At 41.6% G+C, this 23279-nt stretch overlaps 4 protein-coding genes across 11 annotated transcripts in view; 2 read left to right on the top strand and 2 right to left on the bottom strand.

Moving 5' to 3' along the window:
- cald1b (caldesmon 1b) overlaps positions 1–5760 on the top strand; it is a 22376-nt gene extending 16616 nt beyond the window's left edge. For 3 of the 5 annotated variants that reach the window (XM_079267807.1, XM_079267805.1, XM_079267806.1), the window contains exons 15-17: positions 1107–1178; positions 2564–2600; positions 4145–5760. In XM_079267807.1, the coding sequence (XP_079123933.1) occupies positions 1107–1178; positions 2564–2600; positions 4145–4161 (126 nt within the window). In that variant the 3' untranslated portion in view covers positions 4162–5760. Of the gene's footprint in view, positions 1–898; positions 946–1106; positions 1179–2563; positions 2601–4144 lie in introns of all 5 variants that reach the window. The other 2 variants (XR_013771940.1, XM_079267808.1) reach the window with 2 other exon arrangements.
- Positions 5761–7054: 1294 nt separating this feature from the next.
- On the top strand, positions 7055–9800 carry tnnt2d (troponin T2d, cardiac). The gene is made up of 10 exons (XM_079274896.1): positions 7055–7093; positions 7185–7206; positions 7291–7348; positions 7457–7573; positions 7654–7731; positions 7818–7928; positions 8356–8468; positions 8598–8688; positions 9138–9175; positions 9627–9800. Exons 3-10 carry the CDS (start codon positions 7295–7297, stop codon positions 9670–9672), a joined length of 648 nt encoding a protein of 215 aa, XP_079131022.1. The 5' UTR covers positions 7055–7093; positions 7185–7206; positions 7291–7294; the 3' UTR covers positions 9673–9800.
- Positions 9801–9809: 9 nt separating this feature from the next.
- Positions 9810–19783, bottom strand: dnm1l (dynamin 1-like). 4 transcript variants are annotated; one of them, XM_079274846.1, is made up of 20 exons: positions 19599–19783; positions 18086–18230; positions 17511–17540; positions 16785–16831; positions 16224–16295; positions 15994–16080; positions 15709–15871; positions 15305–15425; positions 14684–14815; positions 14250–14456; positions 14017–14137; positions 13767–13922; positions 13526–13615; positions 13345–13437; positions 13059–13112; positions 12805–12876; positions 11807–11983; positions 11392–11501; positions 11097–11256; positions 9810–10562 (listed from the first exon to the last, which is right to left on the bottom strand). In XM_079274846.1, the coding sequence occupies exons 1-20, from the start codon at positions 19698–19700 to the stop codon at positions 10506–10508; spliced, it is 2196 nt and encodes a 731-aa protein (XP_079130972.1). In that variant the 5' UTR covers positions 19701–19783; the 3' UTR covers positions 9810–10505. The 4 variants fall into 4 exon arrangements, with proteins under 4 accessions (XP_079130972.1, XP_079130974.1, XP_079130973.1 ...); XM_079274848.1 differs by lacking the exon at positions 12805–12876; XM_079274847.1 differs by lacking the exon at positions 17511–17540.
- Positions 19784–20273: 490 nt separating this feature from the next.
- Positions 20274–22839, bottom strand: dnajb9a (DnaJ heat shock protein family (Hsp40) member B9a). Its single transcript, XM_079274883.1, has 3 exons — positions 22668–22839; positions 22144–22374; positions 20274–21892 (listed from the first exon to the last, which is right to left on the bottom strand). The coding sequence occupies exons 1-3, from the start codon at positions 22729–22731 to the stop codon at positions 21462–21464; spliced, it is 726 nt and encodes a 241-aa protein (XP_079131009.1). The 5' UTR covers positions 22732–22839; the 3' UTR covers positions 20274–21461.
- Positions 22840–23279: the final 440 nt, after the last annotated feature.

Here is a 23279-nt window from a genome sequence, read left to right as displayed (position 1 = left end):
GCCTTTATATAGCGGAGCACCGAAGGCTGGGAACTGTTCCTGCCTGGAGTGTAGTGACACCACATGGACAGTTTACTTCACCACATCTGCTGCCAAAGTCTTTTATTCTAAAAAGGTCTTTTATTCTCTACATGATGTGAATATGTATTACGTTTTTAATATGTATTTGTTGTCTGCACTTTTATGAAATCATTAGATGTAAGAAGAATATTACTGTCATTGTTGGACAAAAGTCCAACCACAAATCACGGAGCAGCAGCGTTTATGTGTCAGGTGGTTGAATTCTAACATCACCTCCATACATCAATCACTTTGGCCTCTGTGGGTATTTAAAGATTATATTACAGCCCATAAAACCCATAAACCGTACAGTACTTTTAAATAGTCATCTGTGCTATTGGACTCATTTTTTTAAATTTAAATTTCACTCCACAGGCCTACTTTAAGTCTCCTTCAGACAAGGGTAAATGGTCATATCCCTTCACATTTGTCTCACACAGAGACATTATTTTCCTATTTGACACCGCTGACAAAACAACCTAACAAGTAAACAAATTCAATGATTTCATTTGGTTTATTTATTACCATTCGGCGTCAAAAAATAGACGAGGACACTTTTAACTGTGTACTGTAGTCGGTGAACACCAAGTCCTTTTCTTAAAGTAGGGAGTGTGACAGGGTGTGACATTGTTGTCACGTGAGATTAACGAGCGAGATATCTTTAGTGTCAAACGTCTTGGCCTGCAAAGGGAGTGGTTGTAACCTTGGCGTCAATTATGTGGCAACACCTCCCCCTAATGGGATGAAGCTGCACAGCAAAAACACGTCTAATGTTTACTGTGTTGTTTAATGCTCTTCTGTCTTCCTTTCCTCCTTCCAACTGCACTCATTTTCTCAGCTTTCCTCACTTCTCCTGCTGTTCTTTGCCTACTCTTCTTCAAACTGGTAAAGGCGCCATTTTGCATTTCACACTAACTACCACTAACAGTCAGAATCATAATAGATACTAAACGAACTAAACTAATAGTTGTAGTAATAGTTGTAAAAGTACTTCCTTCACCACTGCATCAGACTAATGGGGTCATGGTTGATCTTGATTGTGACAGGATGTGAAACCAGGTGACATCGGTAACAAACGTGGCATGTGGGAAACCAAGAAGAGCTCTGCACCTGCCAAGGTAAGACACACACACACACACACACACACACACACACACACACACACACACACACACACACACCTTTACTGTGAAGGAGGCGAGATGCTACTGTTTAAAGGCTCTGTGGTGACATGGTCCTGTTTGTTTGTTTCATTCAGTCTACCTAATGGTGAAAGAGGTCATTTGCAAATCTGTGGTTGCAACACTCAATGCACCTTCCACCGACACGGAGTGATTGGTCTTTGTGGTGTTTACACTGTTTTCATGCCTTTTCTCAATATGCATATGATTGGGATCGGAGTTGCCGGATTGGCAGTATCCGCCCATTTGGACTACTGTTTCTGAAACTTTGCAAGTAAAACCGGTTTTTGGTGGCTTCTGAAAATTGTTGCTTCTGTTTGTATCATCAATTTCACACCAACAAAAAGTTGAGTTCAGTCGGCTTTGTGTGCAACAAGACATAAAAGGCAAGTTAGGCCGTATGCAGACGACACCATTTTAAATTCATTGCGTACTTTTACTTTTTCATGGCAATCTAATTGTGACAATTGAGTACTTTATGTTAAAATAATTCAGTACTGTATGTTATAATAATCCCACCCTAATATTTGCATACAGTCCCTAACTCATTCGTCAGTATACGAGCATTATCTCATGTTACAAGTAGGATGTATTTTAAAAACTCTCTCTAAATTGCCTGGATTAGAGTGAAATTACTTTGATTCACTGAAGGAGATGGCAGCCATCGGTGTGGATTCCTGCATTTCCCTTCCTACCTCCTCTTAGACACACAGACCTTAATAAACACAACATCATGTGTATGCTGTCAATAGTTCCCACGCTGGGTTGGAGGACATTAATAGTCCCTGGCCAATAATCCCTGGCTCTGATGTGGTTTTCCATTTGGAACATGGATTATTTCATACATGAGTGTGATCTGCTGTTGAAGGATATTTTGGCTGCACTGTGCACAGCTTTAGGATATTATGATTGACTGCATGTGGGTGTGTTTGAGTGGTGTGTACAATGCATTTTTAAAGTCTGGAGTGCTTTAAAAAGACAAAGTTTTGGACAGTATACTACTGTATCTGTGGGCATGTTCATCCATCTTTATGAGTACATGTTTACATAGTATGCTATATATGTATCATTTATGCCCCCTCTCTTGGTCTAAGAGATATCTATGGATGAAACAAAGCGCACTATCTGATTTACCATATTAGGATCTACATTAGCTCCAAATGAAGCAAAAACTGTAAATCACAGAATAAATTGAGGAATTGTTTCACCATTATCAGCTGATCACATTAGGCAGGACTAAAGATGTGGTTTACAGTCTTTTGTTGACTTTCTTTCTTCCCTTTTTCTTTCATTTTTGTTTCTTTGTTCATTTTTGTTTGCAGGTGGCAGTCGGAGGCAAGAGCAAGTTTGTCACTAATAGTAAGTTTCTTAGTGACTGTAAATAGTGGTTGAATATAAATTTACTGGATTTGAGAATTTTCAATTTTATTTTCAATTTTATTCTATTTATTCTTTAAACTTCTACTTCACTACATATCAGCAGAAAGTATTGCAACACAGCTAGTTTCTCTTGTTGCATTGCTGTAAACTAAAGTGTGACCAGCTACAACATTAAAAGGCTGCACATGTTAAAGCATCAGTGATAATAACATATTGTAGTACAATGATATAACACTGAAAGGTCTGACTTTAAAGAAATTGTTTGACATTAGATGAGCAGATGAGAAGGGAAATATCACTCCTTTAGCTGGGATTGATATTCTCATATCCTCAAAATGTCAAATTTAAGCAAACGTTAGCTTTTAGTTCATTTTGCTGAGGATACTTAACTCACGTAAAATTTTGGAGGACTTTAACGAAGTATTTTTATTTCGGGTTTTGTGTACTTTTGCTTAATTGAACTAAAGGACCTGCATACTTCTTCCACCACGGACTGTAAATGTCCACATACTACATGTTAAACCAGGCTTTATGTAGATCAGCCCTGGAGGAAACAGAGTTTATATGAAGTGTCTCTGTCCTTCACACCATTTTGTGGATGAGTTGGGGGGGAAGCTCATAACTGATTTATTGCCCTCTGTGGACTCAACGGTGCAACCCACCTGCCTTCCTTTGTGCCAGAATAGCTGCTGATTGTAAATCAAATCTGCTGCTGCAGATTGTTGGGCGCAGACCCAGCTCTGCGACACTGTGGTCTATATTTAAGAAAAACCTTCACCCTGACCATGTGTCAAAGAACCTTCCAGACTCCTGGGATGGCTGTCGTGTCTTTGCAGTGCACTGGTCACCCGCTGCCACCTGGGCTGTCCAATGACACGTTGTTGGCGAGGTGTTAGACGTACCAGAGTGCAGCTGCTTGATTTTCACATTAAAACTGACTGCTGCGGAGGATTACTAACCGTTTAAGCAGCCAATCGGGCTATATCACTGGGCTTTTTCACCTAACACGTGTCCATGCAGTCTGCAGGTTTAATTGTGCATTCATCGTGGAAAAAATACATTCAACATCCGCTGATGTTGGCAGAAAAAAAGATGTCTGTCTTCTTCGTGATCAAAAGTCTCATTTCTTCAGACATCAAGCCCCTGAATGTTGAGCCAGAGCGCGAACAATAGGAATGGAAAAGTGTTCGTCGAGTGTCAGCTCCGACCCTAAATAGCGATCCTTGTTTATAACCTCCCCACTTCGTCATCAGAAATAGACCGCTGAGGAATGACGTAAAGGGCAAATGACAAAGTTACAGCATTCACTCACACAGAGCAGTGTCCTGGCTTTGACTGCAGGGTATGTTTCAGCAGTGGTGGAACTGCCTGTGATATACAAACACAAATGCACAGAGAAGTATGGATGTAAAAGCATTGATTAACAGCCCTGAAAAGATCTTTGAGAAGTTATGCATGTTTTAAATGCAACATTGACATGTGCACATATATATCTCTAAAGTCTGTCTCTCTCTCTCTATTAGCAGGCGTAAGACCCTAAACATTGACATCCCCATTCAAATCAAGTCACCTGACCAAACACAAAGCTCTGCTACTGTACGTGCATCTATTTCCCTTCAACGTTCCTGTTTTTCGCATGAAGTTCACACCAGAGTGAGGAAAAGACGAGGGCCCAGGATGAGTGACTCCAGGATCAAAGTCTTCTTTTTATTTCATGCTTCATAGGTCATGGGTTGTGTAGTATGCATCTTTTTAATCAAGGTTACACATTTCATTTGGCTGTCAGGATGCTGAAATGTTCTATTGCTTTGAAGCCACACTGACATGTCTGCTCTTCTTGTATTTCCATATAGCGTCAACCTAATTACAAGCATTTGTGTTTTATTGTCGTACACACTCACTGCTTTTTGGGACGATAGTCACTATTTTGACTCCATGTGATAACAAAGGTTGTTTAATGTCCATCTCACCGCTTGCATTTTAATTGTTAGCGTAAACTGCCATTAAGCAGGGTGTTGGCTGATTAGCCTGTACATAGTTGAGTCATTTCATCAGTAAGTACCCTTTTATAATAAAGCCCCCTTTATGAAGGGATTATAGATAGTAACTAATGACCTCATGAATGGTTAATAAGTCATCAATGAGTGCAGATTTTGGGGGTTGCCAGGTTGTGAAAAATCCCTTTGTGAAGTTGTAACTAATGCAACACGAACTTTGTGGCTCGAGGGATGGAAATATCTGTTGGTGTACCTCTTTGGTCTGGACCCAAATATCTCAACGATTGGATGCATTTCCACATAGTTTGGGCCAAACATTCATGGTGCCCAGAGGATGAATCCGAATGACTTCCTCCTTACTTTCCAACTTTCCAACTCTGGATGAATTGGCTCAATGATCCCCAAATGATGGAGCCCTCTGACTTTAGTGATCCTGTGACTTTTTTGTTGACCTCAGGATGAATTGCAAAGTCTTTGGTGATCCCCCAACATTTCATTGAGCACCATCATCAGCTCAGAATTGTGTTTAGTGTTAAAAAGCAAATATTAACTTTCACAATTCCAAGCTGGATGGAGTATTGTAAAAAAAAAAAAAAGAATTATGAATGGCTTATTAGCATTTATAACTGCAGACTCCATGGCTTATTAGAAAACGAGTACCATTAGTAACAAAGTTTATAAACCCCATATAAAGGGTGCCGTGTAATAATGTGGCACATTCTGCCCAGGACTGCAGCCAGAGAGACACAGTGTGCAAGCAGCTCAATGGTTCCCTCAACAACACGTGGGTATGTCACCTATTTGGCTTTTGTTAAAAATCATATTATTATGTAATATACCGGTGAGCACGAATAAAGACTATAAATACGCGTGTAAGCAAGTACTGTAACAACTATTCAGTCACCAAATGGAATTCTACACAGGCAGGCAGTGATATCATCAGTTTACATGCCAGTAAGTTGAATTGCCCTGCAGCTGCAGTGATGAAGGTGTCTAAGGCAAATGGCAAAATGCACTTCGTTTTAAATTTAAATTGTTCCCGCTGTTCCTGTCAGCAGGAAACATGAGTTGCATGCTCCTGCCAAATTGTATTGGAGTCTTTCAGATGTGGATTGCTTCGTTTGAATGTTTGAACTTATTGTTTGTACCTGCTTCAGCAATAAATAAAAAAGTGAAAAAGGTGTTATAGTTCTGTTGCTTCATGTGCCTCCGAACCACTTGTGAAGTTATAGAGTGTTGTGTGTGACAGAGCCCCAATATCCAGCTGTCTAACAATAGACTGACCAGCCATAGGGTGCTGCAGTCACATGAGTGTGAAGGACTGGACTATGTATTCTTGATGCTCAACCTGTTTGTGAACCTCAAGGAGCTGAAGTGTGTCGCTCGTCTCTGAGCTCCCTCTGTCTGAGTTACAGGTAAGGTCTGTTATGTCAGAGCTGCTACTTCAAATCGTTCAGTCATAAATCTTCAACTTAATGGCTTTCTAACAACTATGAGGTGGAGATAAGCTCTTAAAGTCACATTTACTAAATGTGACTGAACTGCATGAGATTACGTGCTTTTTACTGGTGGTTCTGCTGTTAAAAAAACTTAAACGACCCGATAGAAAATAAACTAAATATTTGTGGAATAGTGGAGTGTTTCTATTTTATGCTACTTTATAGTATTCACCACATTTTTGGGGAAAATTTCCTTTTTATTTCACAAAACACCAACCGCTCTGTCACAGGATTGATGAAATATTTGTAGAGTAGTAACCTGAGTCGGAAGAAACAAAGTACATTTACTTGAATACTTGAGTACAAATGTTTATAAAACTGTAATTAGATCTACAGCAGCATCTGAACTACAACATTGAAATCCTGTTTATATCTTGCAACATTTTTTATTCTTCAGTATATTTTGATGTAAAAAACTTCGTGTTAGTTAATTTCAGTATTTGTTTTGAATGCACAACCTTTACTTGTACTAGTGTAGAGTATTATATTGTGGCGTCGCTACTGTTGCTCAACTACAAGATCAGAATCCTTCTTTCCACCGCTGCCAAAGTGACCACAGATATTTGGCTCAGTGTGAACCGTGTGAACACTTGCCATCTTGTGCTCTGCTGTGTTGTTTAATGATCGGAAATATTTCTCAGTCTAAAAATAGTCTAATAGGGACACATTTTGCAGAGCTCATCCATAACAAAATGTCTGACATGGAAGAAGTCGCGGAGGAGGAAGTTCAGTATGTACTCGTTTTTGTACTTTTATATTTTCATATCGTGATTAAAAAAAAACATTACTGTTAATATTGCCTGACAAGTTGTTCATGATTTTGTTATTCTCATTCTTTGTGTCATTACTTCTGAAGGGAGCCAGAAGGTAAGAACGATGCACTCGTCCATGTTTTTATGTACTGTACCTCATTTCATTTCCAATCATGTCACTAATCATTTATGGTCCTGATCATCAGCGCAAGAAGAGGCCACAGGTGAGAAAACAGCAATATTTGTCCTTTTTCTCTTCTTACTTGCTTGTCAATCTGTTCTAAATGTCTCCTATTTCCTTTTCTTCATTCCCAGATGAGTCAAAGCCCAAGCCAAAGTAAGTGTCTTAGCTCTCTTTGGCTTCGCGGTTAAAACCAAACTCAAGGCAGATCATACAGTAACAAACTGTTCACTTCCACAGGTTCATGGCAAATATTGCTCCCCCAAAGATCCCTGATGGTGATAAAGTGGATTTTGATGTGAGTCAACCTTATTAAAAGCCTCCGTCTGGATAGAAACATTCGGATCAGATTTGACAAACAACAGACGCACCCTTACTTCCCTGACTTCTTTTTTTCTGATGGCAGGACATCCACAGGAAGCGTCAGGACAAGGATCTGGCTGAGCTGCAGTCTCTGATCGAGGCTCACTTCATCCAGAGGAAGAAGGAGGAGGAAGATCTCCTCTCCCTTGTTAACAGAATTGTGAGTGTGTCAGTCAAAGAGGAATTATTGTGTTTCCGTTTGGTCCAAATCACCACAACAGTGTGTGTTTCATCCTCCAGGAGAAACGTCGTGCTGAGAGAGCAGAGCAGCAGAGGGTCCGGGCAGAGAGAGAGAAGGAGAGGCAGACCAGACTTAACGTACGATCATACGTTCAACTCATTCATCATATCAGACAACGTTATCAGTTTCTACCACTAAATAGTTGACCTGTTGCTGCATACAGGAGGAAAAAGAGCGCAAGGAGATGGAGGAGCATCGTAAGAAGCAGGACGACGATTTCAAGAAGAAGAAGGCCCTCTCAAACATGACCCAGCAGTACAGCGCTGGACAAAAGGTCATTCAACTCCCAATCGCCTTCAGTGTTTAAATGAGAAGCATAATGAACAGGGATGGAAAAAGTACTCAAAAACTCCTACTTAAGTAGAAGCTACATAACAAAAGTACCTTTTTAAGCCGACACAGGGGGACCAGACAGGTCATTTCATTATGATTTATTGGGGACGACATCAAGTAATATTTTGAATTACTTATTTTATTGTAATGGAGTAGTTTTACAATGTTTTATCAGTACTTTTTCTTCATTAAACGATCAGAATACTTAGTCCAGTATACACCTCCATGATAATATCGTAGTAGTTTTGCTGGGATATATTTTTTTAGCAATCCCTTGTAGATGTAGTTTTTTGTATCCATCTTTTGTTTTTACATTGTTGTTGCATTCAGATTGACTAACGTGTCTGTGTGCGTTCTGACCAACACAGACTGATAACAGAAGAGGAGCAAAGAAACAAACTGAGCGGGAGAAGAAGAAGATGATCCTGGCAGACCGCAAGAAGGCTCTGAACGTTGATCATCTGAACGAGGATAAACTCAAGTAGGTCAAAGCTGTGCACCGTGTCTCAAACCATGAATCCTGACATTAAAAGGATTTTGATGATTCAATGTTTGGCATCACTGGATATAACAGACACTCTCAATGTGACCTGTGGCTATTTGTGTTTAGGGAGAAGGCCAGCGAGCTGTGGCAGTGGCTGATGGGGCTGGAGGCTGAGAAGTTTGATCTCGGGGAAAAATTCAAAAGACAGAAGTACGATGTAAGTCATCCAAAACACCACAAAACAATGGAAATAATTGATTTGGTGATGAGGTCCTCCATCTCTATGAGAAACGAAAGAGGATCTCGACAAACGTGGCACCTGGGACAGATGTGGATGTCAAGTTTTTGAAAAAAACGTGGGCTGGGATTGGCTTCAGCCCTCCGCGACCATGTAAAGGATAAGCAGTTAGATATTGATGGATGGATTTTAGGAATTATGTCTGGAGAAACCATTTCTGCTATAAATCGTCCATCTCCTCAACTGCATCCTTCTTTAGTTTGTCACCTGACTCAAGTGGCAAAAGCCTTGCAGGTGCATGAAGTTAGATATTACAGGTGAAAGGCGTTGGGTCGACAGAGGGCTTTGCAGACAACCTCTGCTGGATTTATCTGGTATCATATGTGTGTACTTTAAAAACACAGAGTAAGATTTATGTGTTTTTGCAGATTCACCAGCTTCTTGCTCGAGTCCAGGATCACCAGAGGTAAGAACACGAACCCCTTCTTCAAAATGTGCTACTTTCTTCCATCTTATACACACACACACACACACACACACCATACCACGTCACATTTCCCCCATCGTTATTGACGTGGAAAGATCAAAGATCTCAGAGTACGATCACAATCTTTTGAATGTCTCTCTCTCTCTCACATACACACACGATCTAATTGAAATGCAAAACCTTGAGTGCATACTTTGATACTGTACATATCTGAGCATGAACAGGTCTCTTTCAAAACTGTAAAGGAAATAAACTTTAATTTATTTGCAATGTCATTAAACTTTCTAGCTTCGCTGAAATACATTTATTGAGCTGTTTTCGAACAGAGAACACGCCCGTGTTTCCCATCAATACTGTACAAAATACACCCCGTTCACTGTTTTGTGCAGTCCTGGTGCGTTTGCATTTATCTCTCCCTGCATCCTTTCAGCGCCAAAGGCCGTGGAAAGGGCAAGATGGGCGGCCGGCTGAGGTAAAGGAGCAGCCGGACGGGGACGAGGCAGACTTCAACACCAGTGATTGGCCCCATTGTCCGTGTATTCATTCTTCTGTTGTGTTGGGTTACATGTCAAATATCATAACAATAAATAAGTCATTACATCCACTCCGCTGCCTCTTTTCAAACAATGCAGATTTATCTGTGTAATGAAGTCCAGCATACAGTACCATAACATATTCATACAAAGACTCCAGCAGCCAGAACCCTCATTCAATGGACTTAAAACCTCTACAAGTGTGATTAGATCTCGTTGAACATCTAAACAAAAGGGACAAATGTGGGTGTGATGTAGAATAGTTTCATATCTGCATATAAACACAACTGGTTTTAACAGTAAAGCGTCTACATGAAGTGCATTTCTTTGGAAACAATCAGCTGCAGACGCATTATTTTGTCAACATCTAATAAAATAATTGACATAAAGAGAACATCTACATGTTGCAGCATGAGTTTTGTCACTTCCAGCTTTAATTCAAATGTAATTTAAGAGCAGAGATTCCTCAGCAAGGCTCCACATCGTGCTGATGCACAACATTATCTACTAATTGTTTCAATTACATGAGAAAAATATAATAACTAGGACAGGAGCACGCGTGTGCGACGCTGATGGAGAGGAGCCGATCTGTACGGCCCTTCATTAGATCCAAGTCCTTACTGTACATTAAAACTATGTTCCGATATACACATATCAACACCAGTGCATTTTCAACTTGTTCGTCTCTGCAGTCAGTCAGAGGAGCTGGGAGTCGCAGCAGGAGCTTTAGGATGGTCCATGAGGGATGAACGGAGCCTGCTGAAGAGAGGCCGCCCTCACCACAGATGGGTTTCTCTGATCTCTGCGATCACCTGGCTGGCTTTCTGCAACGCCTGGACACAAATTTAAAAACTCTTATTATTCCTAAACCCTCAGCTGATGCCTTTTCGGTACATATAGCGGTACGCTCTTTCTACATCAACTAGTTCTTACACTGGTGGGTGAATTTAAAGAAAATGAAAATAAAAATAATAATAAAAAAAATAAATAAATAAATTGCAGCCCTTGATAGCACCACAAATTGTCCATCACTGTCCGCCCCGTCTCAAGGTCCGATTCACAACAGACATTGAAAGATATTTGCTTGATTTGTCGAACCCAAACTGATGAAGCCTCAAATAAACTTGACACCTGACTATTGTTTTAAACCAGATTGGGAAAACCAATTCTTTCAAGCTTAAAAAACCATCGGTTTATAAGAGCTGAAGTGAAGAGTTAACGTTTTTACGTAAGTGTTTTAATACATCTATATGTTTCATATATGCCTGACAGAGATGCCTGACCAAAGCTTCGCTGAGCAGTGAGCATACGATGGACACAGGATCCTGTTTTGGGCGTTCCACTGTGACAGGTGATGAATCCGTTACCTTGAGCATGTCAGCGGCCTCCGTGCGCCTCTGAGCCATGTCCTCGGACTCTGTCAGCAGGTCGTCCAGCAGGCCCGCCTTGTATAACTGACCCACCAGCTCACTCTGCAGGCAGTCCTTCACATGGTTCACCAGGAAGTGCATCACCGCCTTCGGTACACTGAGGCCAAACAACAACAACAACAACAACAACAGAGGGTGAAAGGACAGCAGAGCACATAAGAGCGGCGCAATAATGCCAAGTTCTCAAAAATGTTAGTATGGTGGGTAAAAATAAACCTGATTCCACGAGTACCTGTCCTGGATGTTTTTCCGTACAATAAGGAAGTATGACTTGATGAGTCTCTCGATGACCTCGCAGTCCCTCTGCTCTCGAGCAGACAACCTTCTGGACACTGGTACCGGCTGACAATGAAGAAGTATCAAGAAGATTATTTTTGACAACAAAAAGGATTTCAGTTAGACTTTAATGCATTAAGCGGAACGCGACCAGGAAAAAGCAAGAGAGACCAAAAGGTGAATAGGTTGTCTTTACATTTCAAGGTGCGTTTGCCTACAGTATAAACTCTCTCTTTGATCTCCATATGACATACTGTATATTACCGTGGAGCAGTAACTACAATACAGAAAGCGCACATGCTTTACATGGTTGAAATCAACAGTGCCATGTTTTGAAGCGGTTACAATGTCCACAAATGCAGAGTACCCACCACATCGAGCAGGTTGACAGCGCGGCCCTTGTGTGGGCTTGCAGGGAGCGGGTGCTGGAGCATGGCTTTGTCACCAGCTGGTCCGTCCTCTCCCTTCTTCAACATGCCCCTCCAGTTCCCCGTCCCGCCGTCTGTCGGCTCACCGACGTTGCCGCTCTGAGAGCCACCTGCTACAGCCTGAAAGGGGAGGAGAGCGACGGGGATAAATCCTGCATATGCTCCGGCAATTACAAGGGCTGGAAGTGCATCATGCTGTATTGAGTAAATGTTAATTTCCAGAACAGTTTCAAATAGTAGCATGCCACAGGCCTTCTTTGATTTCACTGCAAAGAAGTTCATGAAGAGTATTGTTCATTCTTGTCACTTAGTACGAGAGAAAAGTAAGAGAACTGTTGGAAAAGACGGCATAAATGACAGAAGCCAGGTTTGGATGGGATGATATGAAAACGTATACAGTGATATAAGAGATGTTAAAATACTGTTTCCTCAACAGTAGCAGGGAACATTGCAAATCAATAAGTGAAACTACTTTATGGCAATATTGGATTTACAGGACTTTGTTATTAGCCAGAGGGAGACTTCTGGTTATATTACAACGTTTATTTTCCCAATAGAATTGAGAAAGATTGCTCTCGTTGCAGAAGTACAATATGTTTTTCCATATCGCCCACTCAGTCCAAGAAAAAACAGCACATGCAAATGATTATGACTATATATTAATAAGCAATATTGTATTCGTTGTGAGCCATCAGCATGCAGCAGAATGGGTTAGACACACAGTTATAGTAATCCCACTGCATTATCAGGACACCAAAGGCCCAACCACCTGCTACAACATGGTTTGAGGGAATTTAGAGGAGTACAGGACTTTCAAACGGGGTCTGATCATGGTGGAGATAAGGAGGACAGCCGGGGCATGGTGGTGGTGGTGGTGGTGGGGGGGGGGGGGGGGGGAGCAGAGGTTAAGTGTGGGCAGGCAGTGAGCGAACGGGTCACACCTTGGCGGCCTCGCCCTCGAGGGCAAGAGGCTCAGTGGGGGAGAGAGACTGACCACCTGGCCCTTTAAGGGACTAGAGAAAGACAACATCAAGCAGAACAGAGGGGAGCTGCAGGCAGAGGTGTGAAGGAACTTTACATCATGTGAACTTAGTTGATTCTTCAGTGAAACTGGACTGAACCTTTGTGCAATACTGGTCGGAAACGCCCGTGACAAGAAACAGAAAGGCATGAAAATCATGGGGACTGACTGTACCTTGTCTCTGGGCACAGCAGAGGGCAGGTCTCTCATCCGGTTGCGTCTCTGCTCCTACGAAAGGGAAAGAACATACAACTCTAGAGGGAATGGAGAAACTGTAGAAACTGTTTTCATGCCTCAAAAATAAAGCTGTGTGTATTTTTATTACTTTTGATAATGCAAACGTTAAGCTCTCTTTGGGAAAACTTTTCCTCTAGTAGTGCCTTTTAAAAAAACAATAGACGCTTTAAGGATTAGAAGACACATTATTCAATAGATGCATTTTGTGAAGTTAGCGTCTTACCTCAATGTTATTGTTCATGAGGCCACAGGCATCGGCAAAGTCCGGGTGCTTGGTGTTGATATAGGCCAGCTCAATGGCAACCAGGTTGTGAACCTGTAAAAAAAGAATATGATTGATGAATCAGCACTAGGATGTCCGTAAAATTCCCTTAAAGTGGTATTCAGTGGGAGCGGGTGCTGACCATTTCATTGGTGACTGGGAGCCTCTTTCTGAGTAACGAGGTGACCACTTCTACGATGGCATCATGGAGCTTTGGAAACCTCAGCAGCTCCTGCAGACATGAACAACTGTCATACTTAGTGTTTGTTTACATTTAATAGGCTACTAGAACAGTCCAGAGCGTGAAAACATGCAATTCTACCTTTGTGGAGTTCCTCTGTGCTTTGGTTTGTATTGTGTATATGTGAGACTGTGTTTCTCACCTGTGTGCTGTAGTTGCTGCAGTGCTGGATAATCCTCTGCATCTCCTCGTGAACCAGCTCCACGCAGCGCAGACTGGGATCCTCCAGGCGCTTCACCTGCCGCTTCACCAGCAACTCAAACGAAACCTCGGGCACGAACAAAGCAGGCCTCGGGCCCTGTCGAATACAATGAAGCTGTAAGTCTTCCAAAAGGTGCCATTTAAAAAAAACCAACACAGATTACAAGTTAAACCAGGACGCAGAAACCCACCGTCGCATTTCTGATTGCTGTGAGCACATCGATGGTCGTCAGACCGCCCAGAGGATCTACCGACTCCAATGTGCGACCAAACGTTTCATGAAATATATAACAGATTCTCGCTCCACCACATCTGAAAAAAAGGAGACGAAACGACTTAACTCGAGACCTCAGGATAGCATTGATGCTAGCACCCCTTAGTGGTGTATGGAGGCACATGCACTTATGAGCATTGTGTAACTCACAGCTCGGTTGTCTCTATGTACTTGGCCGTGCCCTCTATGGTGTGGCAGTACTCCGCAGCAAACTTGGTGATGAGCTGCAGCAGCGTGGAGCTCTTGTCGTCGACGGGCTCGCCGTAACCGTTGAGTAACGACTGGTACTGAGATGCCAGCACGTTGATCCTCGTCTTCAGCTCAGGAAGACAGTCTCTGATGTGGTGCATGAGTAACCTTTGACGAGAAGAAAGAAAACAGTTTACGCTCAGATCTGGAAATTAAGAGGGAGATTTGTTATCGACTACAACAGTACGGCATCAGAACGGAAGATTTAGAAGTCAGAGAGGGAGAAACCATGAACCGTAAAAGGTCGATAACGACTCACACATTTCATTTGTTAGATTAATAAAAAAATGTTTATCGAAAGAAATCGAAGAAATAGATGAATTCCAGCTCCATACCTGTTCAATGTTCTGGCCAGATGTTTGGTTCCATTTCTGTTTGCAAGCGAGGGGTACTTCTTCTGTAGGAAGGCGTATTCATCACGGGCGGCATCTGCCACCAACTTCTTCTGATTGATATCCAACTGACTCCTAAGAAAACACACGCAGAATATGGCTTTTTGAGTACGACCACCACCACACATGAGACTATAGTTGAGCATTATTGACACAAGAGGAAATGGCTTTTAAGAATCCGGTAGACATTATTACATTTTTCAACATGGTCATGAGATATGAAAATCTGAATGTTGGGAATAAATTGAATGTGATAGGGAATAGAAAATAGTCAGTTTACGAGCAGGGAAGACCCAGACAAAGTAAACAGGAATGAAATGCAGAATAAAGAGTGAGGATCTCCAGATAATTAGCAATCCTTCACAGGTAGGCTGTGTACTAAATGTATTTTATTTAATCATGTTTGTTGGTACTGTGTCCCTCACATTCATCTTCAGCGTTGTATTGTTTTTTTTTTTATCATTTTGTGGTAAAACCATAAACACTTTTCCACAACATGGACTATAAAGTGTGTTTCTTCCTTGTTCCCCTCCTAACTAACTCGGCACAAAAGTGCAGTGCTACCTGTTAACGACTCCAATAATGCCCAGTTTGACAGGAATGACCCTGCCCATCAATACATCCATGGCATCTGTGCCAGCATCCATCAGATCCAGCTTGGTCACCACTGCTAGCGTCCTCCTGCCTGAAGACAAAGACATCATAGACACCACTGAAGCGGGAAACGCAGAGAGCACATGAGAATAAAAGTATGGGCATATGCTGATGACACATTAAAAGTAAAAAAGCAGCTGTTAAGTCAATTTTCTTTGCGTCGCCCAATTTCACAAATACGCCTCGAGGGGCTTTACAATCTGTACAGCATGCGAAAGCCTCGTCCTTAGACCCTCGAAGTATAAAAAACGGAAGAAACGTCAAGAAGAGCAACAGAAGAAAGTGAAGAATGAATCAACAAGAAAGCCATTTACCATCAGGGTCAAACTCTCGGGCTACTTTAAGGGCCTCTGATGTTGCCATGTCTGTATTGGCAGCAGTCACAGCCAGGATGATGGAGTTGGGGTTGGAGATGTACTTGAAGATTAAATCTTTGATCTGGAGCTCTATGTCTTTGGGCTGGTCTCCCACCGGCACCTGATTTAACAAAGACACACACATTGGACTTCAAACCCTGAGATTCATCTGCAGGATCATCTTGAGTTCATAGATACTTGAAGGTTTGGACATGGAAAGGAACAAAGGGAAACCTATCTCACCTTTGTAATGCCAGGCAGATCCACCAACGTGAGGTTCACAACGTGTGGTGAGAAGATTTTCAGGTGAATGGGTTCATCACTTATACCCTGGAAAAGAAAACGGTCACTCTTAACAGGCTGATATTGCTTCAGAGGTTGAGTCAAAATCTTTAGTTGATGATATTTACAAATCATCCATTGCTGTGGTTTCTTGTTTTAACGTTCCCTCTTAATGTGCGTAATTAGCATACCTTGTTATTGCCTGAAATTCTTTCAGTTTCTGCTTCAACTTCTTGCCTGATCTCCTCGAAGTCTGTGTAGATCTGGAAGAGCAATTTAACAATTTTAAAATACTTCAATATGTTAACAACAACAACATAGAGCGACATGATGAGGTTCGTTTTCAAAGAGACTTCCTGTTTATAGTCATGAGGCTCTCAGCACATCATGAGGGCTTCTTTGTTCAAACACAATGAACCATGTGGAGCTAAAGAGACAAACTTCAACCATAAGCCACACAAACAGCTACTGAGAGGCTGTGTGCCTGACCTCATTACAGATGTTGCTGTTTTAAACATACCACAGAATGTCTTTGTGTTGCTAATCCATAAATGTTAGTGAATCAACAGAGGATACTGAACCAGACACGGTTCATCGAATATTCAGATTTTTCTATAAACAAGACAACAGACTCCATTTAGAGAATATTGTTTTCTGGCAGACAAGAGTGAGAGGACAAGAGTGAGAGGACAGGAGTGAGAGGACAGGAGTGAGAGGACAGGAGTGAGAGGACAGGAGTGAGACAACTCTACCTTGCTTTTGGTGTGGAGAAATTTGCCCCATTCCTCTCCGTCGATGCCTGCAGGAATACAAAGTTGAGGACAGATGTTTCAGTTACTGATGTGACAGATGTGTCGATGTGGCCTTGGGATCACTGCTACTATTATTACTCGTGCTGTGTCTCATGGGATGATTTTTTTTGTAGGCAAACATGGGATGGAAAAAACTCCCCACAGCAAAACTCCACAGAGGAAGAGTTCAAAAAAAGAAGAGGAAAACAGGACAGTGGTTTTCACACAAAAGTCATGGAAGCAAATAAAAGCCTAAAGCAATTTTAAAAAAGCATGAGGATTTGGGGAAGCAAGGACCTAGAGTCTTTTAAAAAACAGCAATTATCTCAGCTGCAATAATCAACATTGCAACAAAAAGAAGGAAACAACATTATAGGTGGAGTCTGTTAGTCTTCTTAGAGGAAGTTGGTATTCAGGACATCGTAGGTGGACTTTTAAAATGCAGAACTAAGCACAAAAGTATTATTTTTGACAGGAATCTGCAATTTGTCTTCATCTAACTTCAACTGACAGAGACCATCCTAATTCAAGGGGACAACTTGAGCGGAATAAAGTGAAGCCACGTGGCAGCTTTGTGAAAAAAAAGCTACACAAATGCAAGGCAGGATGGGGCAAGATGAGCAGGAGAGACAGGGGAGGTTATGTACGATACAAACACAATAAGGCAAAGAACAAGGAGAAGGAGACCTCTGTAAAGGCGTCCATTTATCTTGGATTCTGTGGTTAAAGAGACGACAGGAGACAAAAGAGTTAGCCTGGCTATCTGCAGCCCCTCTATTAATTAAACTGCAGCAACGCAGAGTCGCTCGGAGGCCATTCCCAGAGGACCGTATTAAATAAATGCAGGAACTTGGCACATTTTCCCCCCTGTTGTTTTCACTCAGAGGTGGATGGTATCAGTGCTCATTTAAACTGCTGTTCCTTTCACAATATAAAAACATCCCATCGTGGAGTAATTAATTACAACTGCACCATAGCAGAGAAGTCTCCTGACATTGGATAAAGTGTCTGTTAAAGATATCTCCTACATTTAACTCTCATGAACTGTTGGCCAGTGAACGAGAAGCTTCGTCCGCTTCCTGTCTGAATAATGCTCCAACTGCGACATCCCCATACATTCCCTTGACTAAATAATGTGGAAGAAGTACACCAACTAGTCCGCTTAATGCAGCATTTCCTTGATTTAAGTACAGTTTGCAGAAGAAGATGAATATGCAACGACTCCACAGGTACAGAGATAACAGAGGTGACATCGGTGTTACCATTCTCGTCACTGGTTTTCCTGCAGTCCTCTGAATCGATGTGCACGAGCTGCAGGATGAGAGGTCGGCGTGTGACGATGCCAGTGCCACGTGGCAGAATGTCCCTGCCAACCAGGCTCTCTAAAACAGAACTCTTCCCACTGCTCTGTAGACAAAAACAACATCATAAAAAAAAAACATTATAGGAGAGACTGAAGTATAACCGACTCGTTGAAGAGAGAAGCCAGTTTTGACTGCATTTTGACCACAAGCGCAAAAGTCTAATTTAGTTCTGGGCCCCACAAAGGTTCCTGCTCTCCGAGTATTACCTTCAGACTCAGGAAGTATTGGGGTGAAGTTGGCAGTGCTGATCAAACACAAACCTTGTAGCATCGTCAACTGTACAGTTTTCATTAACACAAGCACGAGGTGTGACTTTATTCTAATGAGATCTGCTTAACTGAAATACCTCGACAAGCTCACTCGGCTAGCAGATTACGCTTTATTGGACTGGTCCCGATTAGCTCAGTAGGAGGTGAAGGCTACAAATGTTACATTAGGTTTACTCTGTAGGCGTAAACTTAATGTTTTGGACTGACATAGGCACTACGTACGCCTATTAATAGATCTGACAGGAATAACCAGTATTTGGCATACGGTCTGAGATACAGCTGTCCTTAAATAAAGGTATTTGCAGATCTGGGCCTTTGTAGAGCCCAGGAAAGGTCAAACTTAAACCAACCTCTGGCTTGTCTCACTGTAACACCACCAGATGCCAAAATGTCTGAGATAGCCACATCCTATTAGCTGACCAGTGAAAGAAAAATGGTTAAGACAAAACTCCTGCCACTTCAAACCAATTAGGCTTTAACGTGTCGACAGGGTGGTTGGGTGGACAGAGAGAAACTGTGTTAGAGAAGAAAGCTGTTGATTCAACTTCATGGTCATCAGTGGTTCGAGTTGTTAAATATATATACACATTATATAATAGGATATTCTACTACTACATTCATGGTATATGGAAACCTTCAACAAAACTGATAATTGTAAGCTTTATACACGTAGGACTCGTTGCAGGGATTGAAAGTTATTTACTTAACCAGCATTAGTTTTAGCTAGCTAGGTGTAAGTTAGCTAACCAACTGGAAACAGAGAGTAGACGTTAGTGTGAATGGTGCGATTATGTTCAATCGATCAGTAATCTAACAATGGTTTAAATAAAGAATATGATTTTACTTTCAGGATAGTGGTCTCAGGGCTATGTGGATACGTGCTCGTTCACTGTCAGCTAAAAACATTGCTAGCTGCGTTAGGTATATAACTAGGTGAGATCACATGTAGCTAACGCTAATTTAGCTACTCAGTACATTTGCAAAGGCAAAGCTTATGTAAGACCAGTCTACCCAGTTCTGTGTAGCACACCTGCGTGGAACTGACAGAAGAAGTCAGGTTTACATTCCAGGAGAAGCCAAAACAATAAGTTGTCGCAGGCTAACTAACTCGCTAGCCTTGAAAGCAAAGTGACGTTCCTCACCTGAGTGCCCACAACAACTATCTGCGGCAGTTGAATGATGTCCGCTCCGACCGTGTTGAACACATCCTGCAGTTTGTTTATGACAGGTATGAGGGCCTCCATGAGCTCAAAGACTGATCACCGACCTGTCAAAACAAACAGACAACTTTCTTCACCCTGCCGCAAAGCGCTACAAAGTCATTCAATGTCTCTCTGGGCTAATGCTAACTGCCGTCGCTTTGGCTCTACAAAGCGAAGTGCGCACACAGTTTGCTCAGATTTGAATCACGGGAGTTGGAGTTCACCAGAGTCTCGCTCAACACTGCCGTGATCGTGCGGAACTACATTTCCTGCCGGTGACGCGATAATCGTGTTCAACCTATTAAAATAGTTATTTTTTCCTCTACGCAAACAACGTGTGTAACAAACTATTTATAAACGTGGGATTCCTTTATAGGTTGAAGACAATATGTATGCACTGGTTTGACTTAATGCTAAAAAAGTTTTTTTCTTACACACAACATAAAAATAACAAGTAAACTCAGAGAAGGAAACTCAGCTTGGTCTCTTCTTTTTATGTCTCGAAACACATTTTATACAAAATTGAAAGTGCCATTGAATATTTACAACACTTTCAGAATAGGAAATAAATATTGCGCACTAAGATGTAAAAGGAGCAGGTCACTGTAACAGATATGGAAAAATAAACCCATAAAACACAATGTACTGGGAGTTTCGTCTTCTAGTCAACACTGAGGTAAACAAACATTGATGCTTGTATGCTCTTATACAGCATTGTAGTAATGCGGTATTCTTACACTTAATGCTAATTAAAAAATACAGTATTTTACACCCTTGCACTCAGTTAAAAAACAATAAACCTCGTGACTAGTACAATTAGAAGTTATGAAAGCTGTAGTAAGTTCAGTAGTCAGCTTACAGCTAAATTGGTCCTTTGCAAGTTGTGATGCGCCAATCAAAAGTTCTTAAATACCTGTATTTGAGACTTTCTGGTTACATTTCAAGCATTGTAATAGAAAATTCAGATTAAATTCTCCACATCTAGAAAATATTAGAAATGGTTGTGACTTCTTTGTATTAAAGATGGCCTCAACCCAGATGTCCTTTGTCACGACAAAGTCAACAAAATACCACCAACAAGAAATACAGGACATTATGGGCTTCACACTTGTGTGAATTGAAAGGCTCGAATCACAAGCATTTCTCTATGTACTTAAACCTTTTCCCTACTTTACAATTGCCTGATGGAGATGTAACAACACATTTTTCCATGATATGACATTCAAAAAAGCATGACTGGCAGTGTAGAGTACATACATATTTCAACAAGATGTAGCGTTAGCACAAACAAGCCAACATGTGGAGGGTTGCAGACTTTTGTTGACATTGCTCCCCATTTGACAACCATAAGCAAAACTCCACCGGTTGCTGTTGTTTCCACCTTCAGTTGTGTTGTGAGACCCACAATGGCAAAACCGAAACAAAAGAAAGTAAAAAAAACTGAACAAAACAACAGGGTGGAAGTAGTGAACTCGTGGTTAACTGACACATGTGCCAAATTTAGTGTGCTTGTTTTATTTTCCCAAAATAATACAGACAAAATACTTCCTGTCAGCTTATTTCAACAAGTGAAAAACTACTACAATCATGTTCAAGTCCACAAGCACACACAGAGAATAGTTTGAAAAAACAATGTCAATTCAGCCCTAAGCTAAGTACGGTAAACTGAGTGTTGCTGCTCAAATCATTGTGCCCGACTGTCAGATATCGACATCACTGCTCAAATTTCACAGCATTTGAACCAAGTGGCTTGTTACCCAATACAACAGTAATGTTGAGTCAGAAGTCATGTTACATTGCATGTTAAGATGCGGTACAGTCTGTGTAAGTGGTTACCATATTTCCTCTGCGCTGCGTCACTGTTCTACAGTGTTGCTTTGATGCACCATGGAACCTGTTGTCAGTCTGTTTGGCGTGTCTATCAAAAGTAAACATTCTCTCTATGTCGTCATACATGTCATCAAAGACACCTGCTCCGAAACCCCCTTGAAAGTGTCTCTTGTGTCTGCCGTTGGTCTCCTTGTGGGACCTGGATTGTTCATTGAAGTGTCTCTGGTGACGGGCATGCCTGTTCTGGCTGGAGGTGTCGAAGTCTTTGAAAATGTCATTAAAGTTGAAAGGCTGGTGGGCACCCTGTCGATGTCTGCCTGGCGTCTCCCCACTGAAGTACGCAGAGGTGTCACCAAACTGGTCATATTCTCTTCTTTTGGTTTCATCTGATAAAGTTTCATAAGCTGCAAAAAAAGAAAGACAAAATTCAGTCAAGGTCTCATCATTTTTTACAAAGTCATGGTTTTAGCGATAATAATAATATCTGGTAAAGTGCAAGCTCAGCTACATTTATCCTCCAGAATTCTTGAATTGAAATCGAGACAGGCTAAACAATACTCAGACACAATGTTGCATTACAAATAAGATTATTATTCCAGTATGTTTGGAAACAATGTATTTTTTACACCTAAATGAGAAAGAAAGATTCGTGTACCTTCAGCAATTTCTCTGAACCTCACTTCAGCGTCCGGGCTCTTGTTCTTATCTGGGTGATGCTTCATTGCGAGCTTGTGGAAAGCTTTTTTAATTTGTCTCTCAGTAGCATCCCTAGGCACTCCCAGGATATCATAATAGTCCTTCATGGCGAGGATCAGCTCTGCTATCACGAGGATGCACACTGCAAACGTGACAGCAGAATGGACGGTGGCCATGGCTCTGATGTTCCCTGTATTGAAGAGAGAGAGAAAATTAAGTTAAATGTGTTGCATGCAATGAAGCAAAGGAGAGAACAATGCACTAGTAAATAGCTAGCTCATTTAGCTAGTTATCCTAGCTAAATGATGTCAACATTTTAACTTCTGCAACAACAAAAAATATATGCTTCCCAAAAAAGATAGATTAACACCACCTGATCTCTTATATAAGTAAGTATTAACGTTATATTTGACTCCTCCTGACCTGACGTTAGCTGGCGTCGCTACCAGGTGACGTTATTCTCCTTCTACGTAACGCTCTTACCTTGTTGTGTGGCACGAGAGCAGCTTAAACTGGATTTTATTGCAGTTCTGCCAATCTCCACCATTTACCCGACGCTAAACATGATGGTGTTTAGTTGTTTCCTCCCGGTGATTGTTGTGATCGAGAGGCAGCGGTCAGAAGCTGCATCATGGTGCCCACACCGGCCAACGCTTCCACGTCTTCTTCGATCCTTCACTGAATCAGAGTAACTAGACGTGAACAGGTAGCGTTGTTGCTCTACTGCCCTCTGTTGGCCAATACCGGTACTGTCCCCCTTCAACTGTCCGATAGTGATCTTGATGCTGTTGTTGTGAGTGTTTACAGCAGTTATGTACTGTTTTAAATGGATAGTATTACTAACTGCTACTACTACTAACTGCGTCTGAACATTGTACGATATATACTGTGATATAATCGAGTTTTGAGGCACATTTAAACACCACATAATATTGTAACACATGTCACCACGTTTCCAAAAGTCTGCATAGCGCTCAATTTGGTCATATGCGTATCCCGCGTGATACATAAAAGAGTGGGGTGCTCCATTTTCATTATATAATGCTGACTCCACCCTCCCCATGGCCTACCCGGGAGACGCCCGGCGTACTCTCA

This window comes from Melanostigma gelatinosum (genome assembly GCF_949748355.1).
Source record: "Melanostigma gelatinosum genome assembly, chromosome: 1".
In the NCBI taxonomy this organism is placed as follows: Eukaryota; Metazoa; Chordata; class Actinopteri; order Perciformes; family Zoarcidae; genus Melanostigma; species Melanostigma gelatinosum.
This window is presented reverse-complemented; position numbering and strand designations above follow the sequence as displayed.

Bases quoted from the DNA above. Each gene is read 5' to 3' on its own strand.
- tnnt2d (XM_079274896.1), top strand. From the start codon at position 7,295: ATGGCAAATATTGCTCCCCCAAAGATCCCTGATGGTGATAAAGTGGAT. The intron at 7,574-7,653 runs GTGAGTGTGTCA...TTCATCCTCCAG, and splicing joins TCTCCCTTGTTAACAGAATT to GAGAAACGTCGTGCTGAGAG. The intron at 9,176-9,626 runs GTAAGAACACGA...GCATCCTTTCAG, and splicing joins CGAGTCCAGGATCACCAGAG to CGCCAAAGGCCGTGGAAAGG.
- dnm1l (XM_079274846.1), bottom strand. From the start codon at position 19,700: ATGGAGGCCCTCATACCTGTCATAAACAAACTGCAGGATGTGTTCAAC. The intron at 17,541-18,085 runs GTAACACCGATG...CTTTAACCACAG, and splicing joins GAAAACCAGTGACGAGAATG to AATCCAAGATAAATGGACGC. The intron at 13,616-13,766 runs GTGAGAAACACA...TCATGTCTGCAG, and splicing joins GCAGCAACTACAGCACACAG to GAGCTGCTGAGGTTTCCAAA.
- dnajb9a (XM_079274883.1), bottom strand. From the start codon at position 22,731: ATGGTGGAGATTGGCAGAACTGCAATAAAATCCAGTTTAAGCTGCTCT. The intron at 22,375-22,667 runs GTAAGAGCGTTA...TCTTCAATACAG, and splicing joins CTCTCGTGCCACACAACAAG to GGAACATCAGAGCCATGGCC. The intron at 21,893-22,143 runs GTACACGAATCT...CTTTTTTTGCAG, and splicing joins GTTCAGAGAAATTGCTGAAG to CTTATGAAACTTTATCAGAT.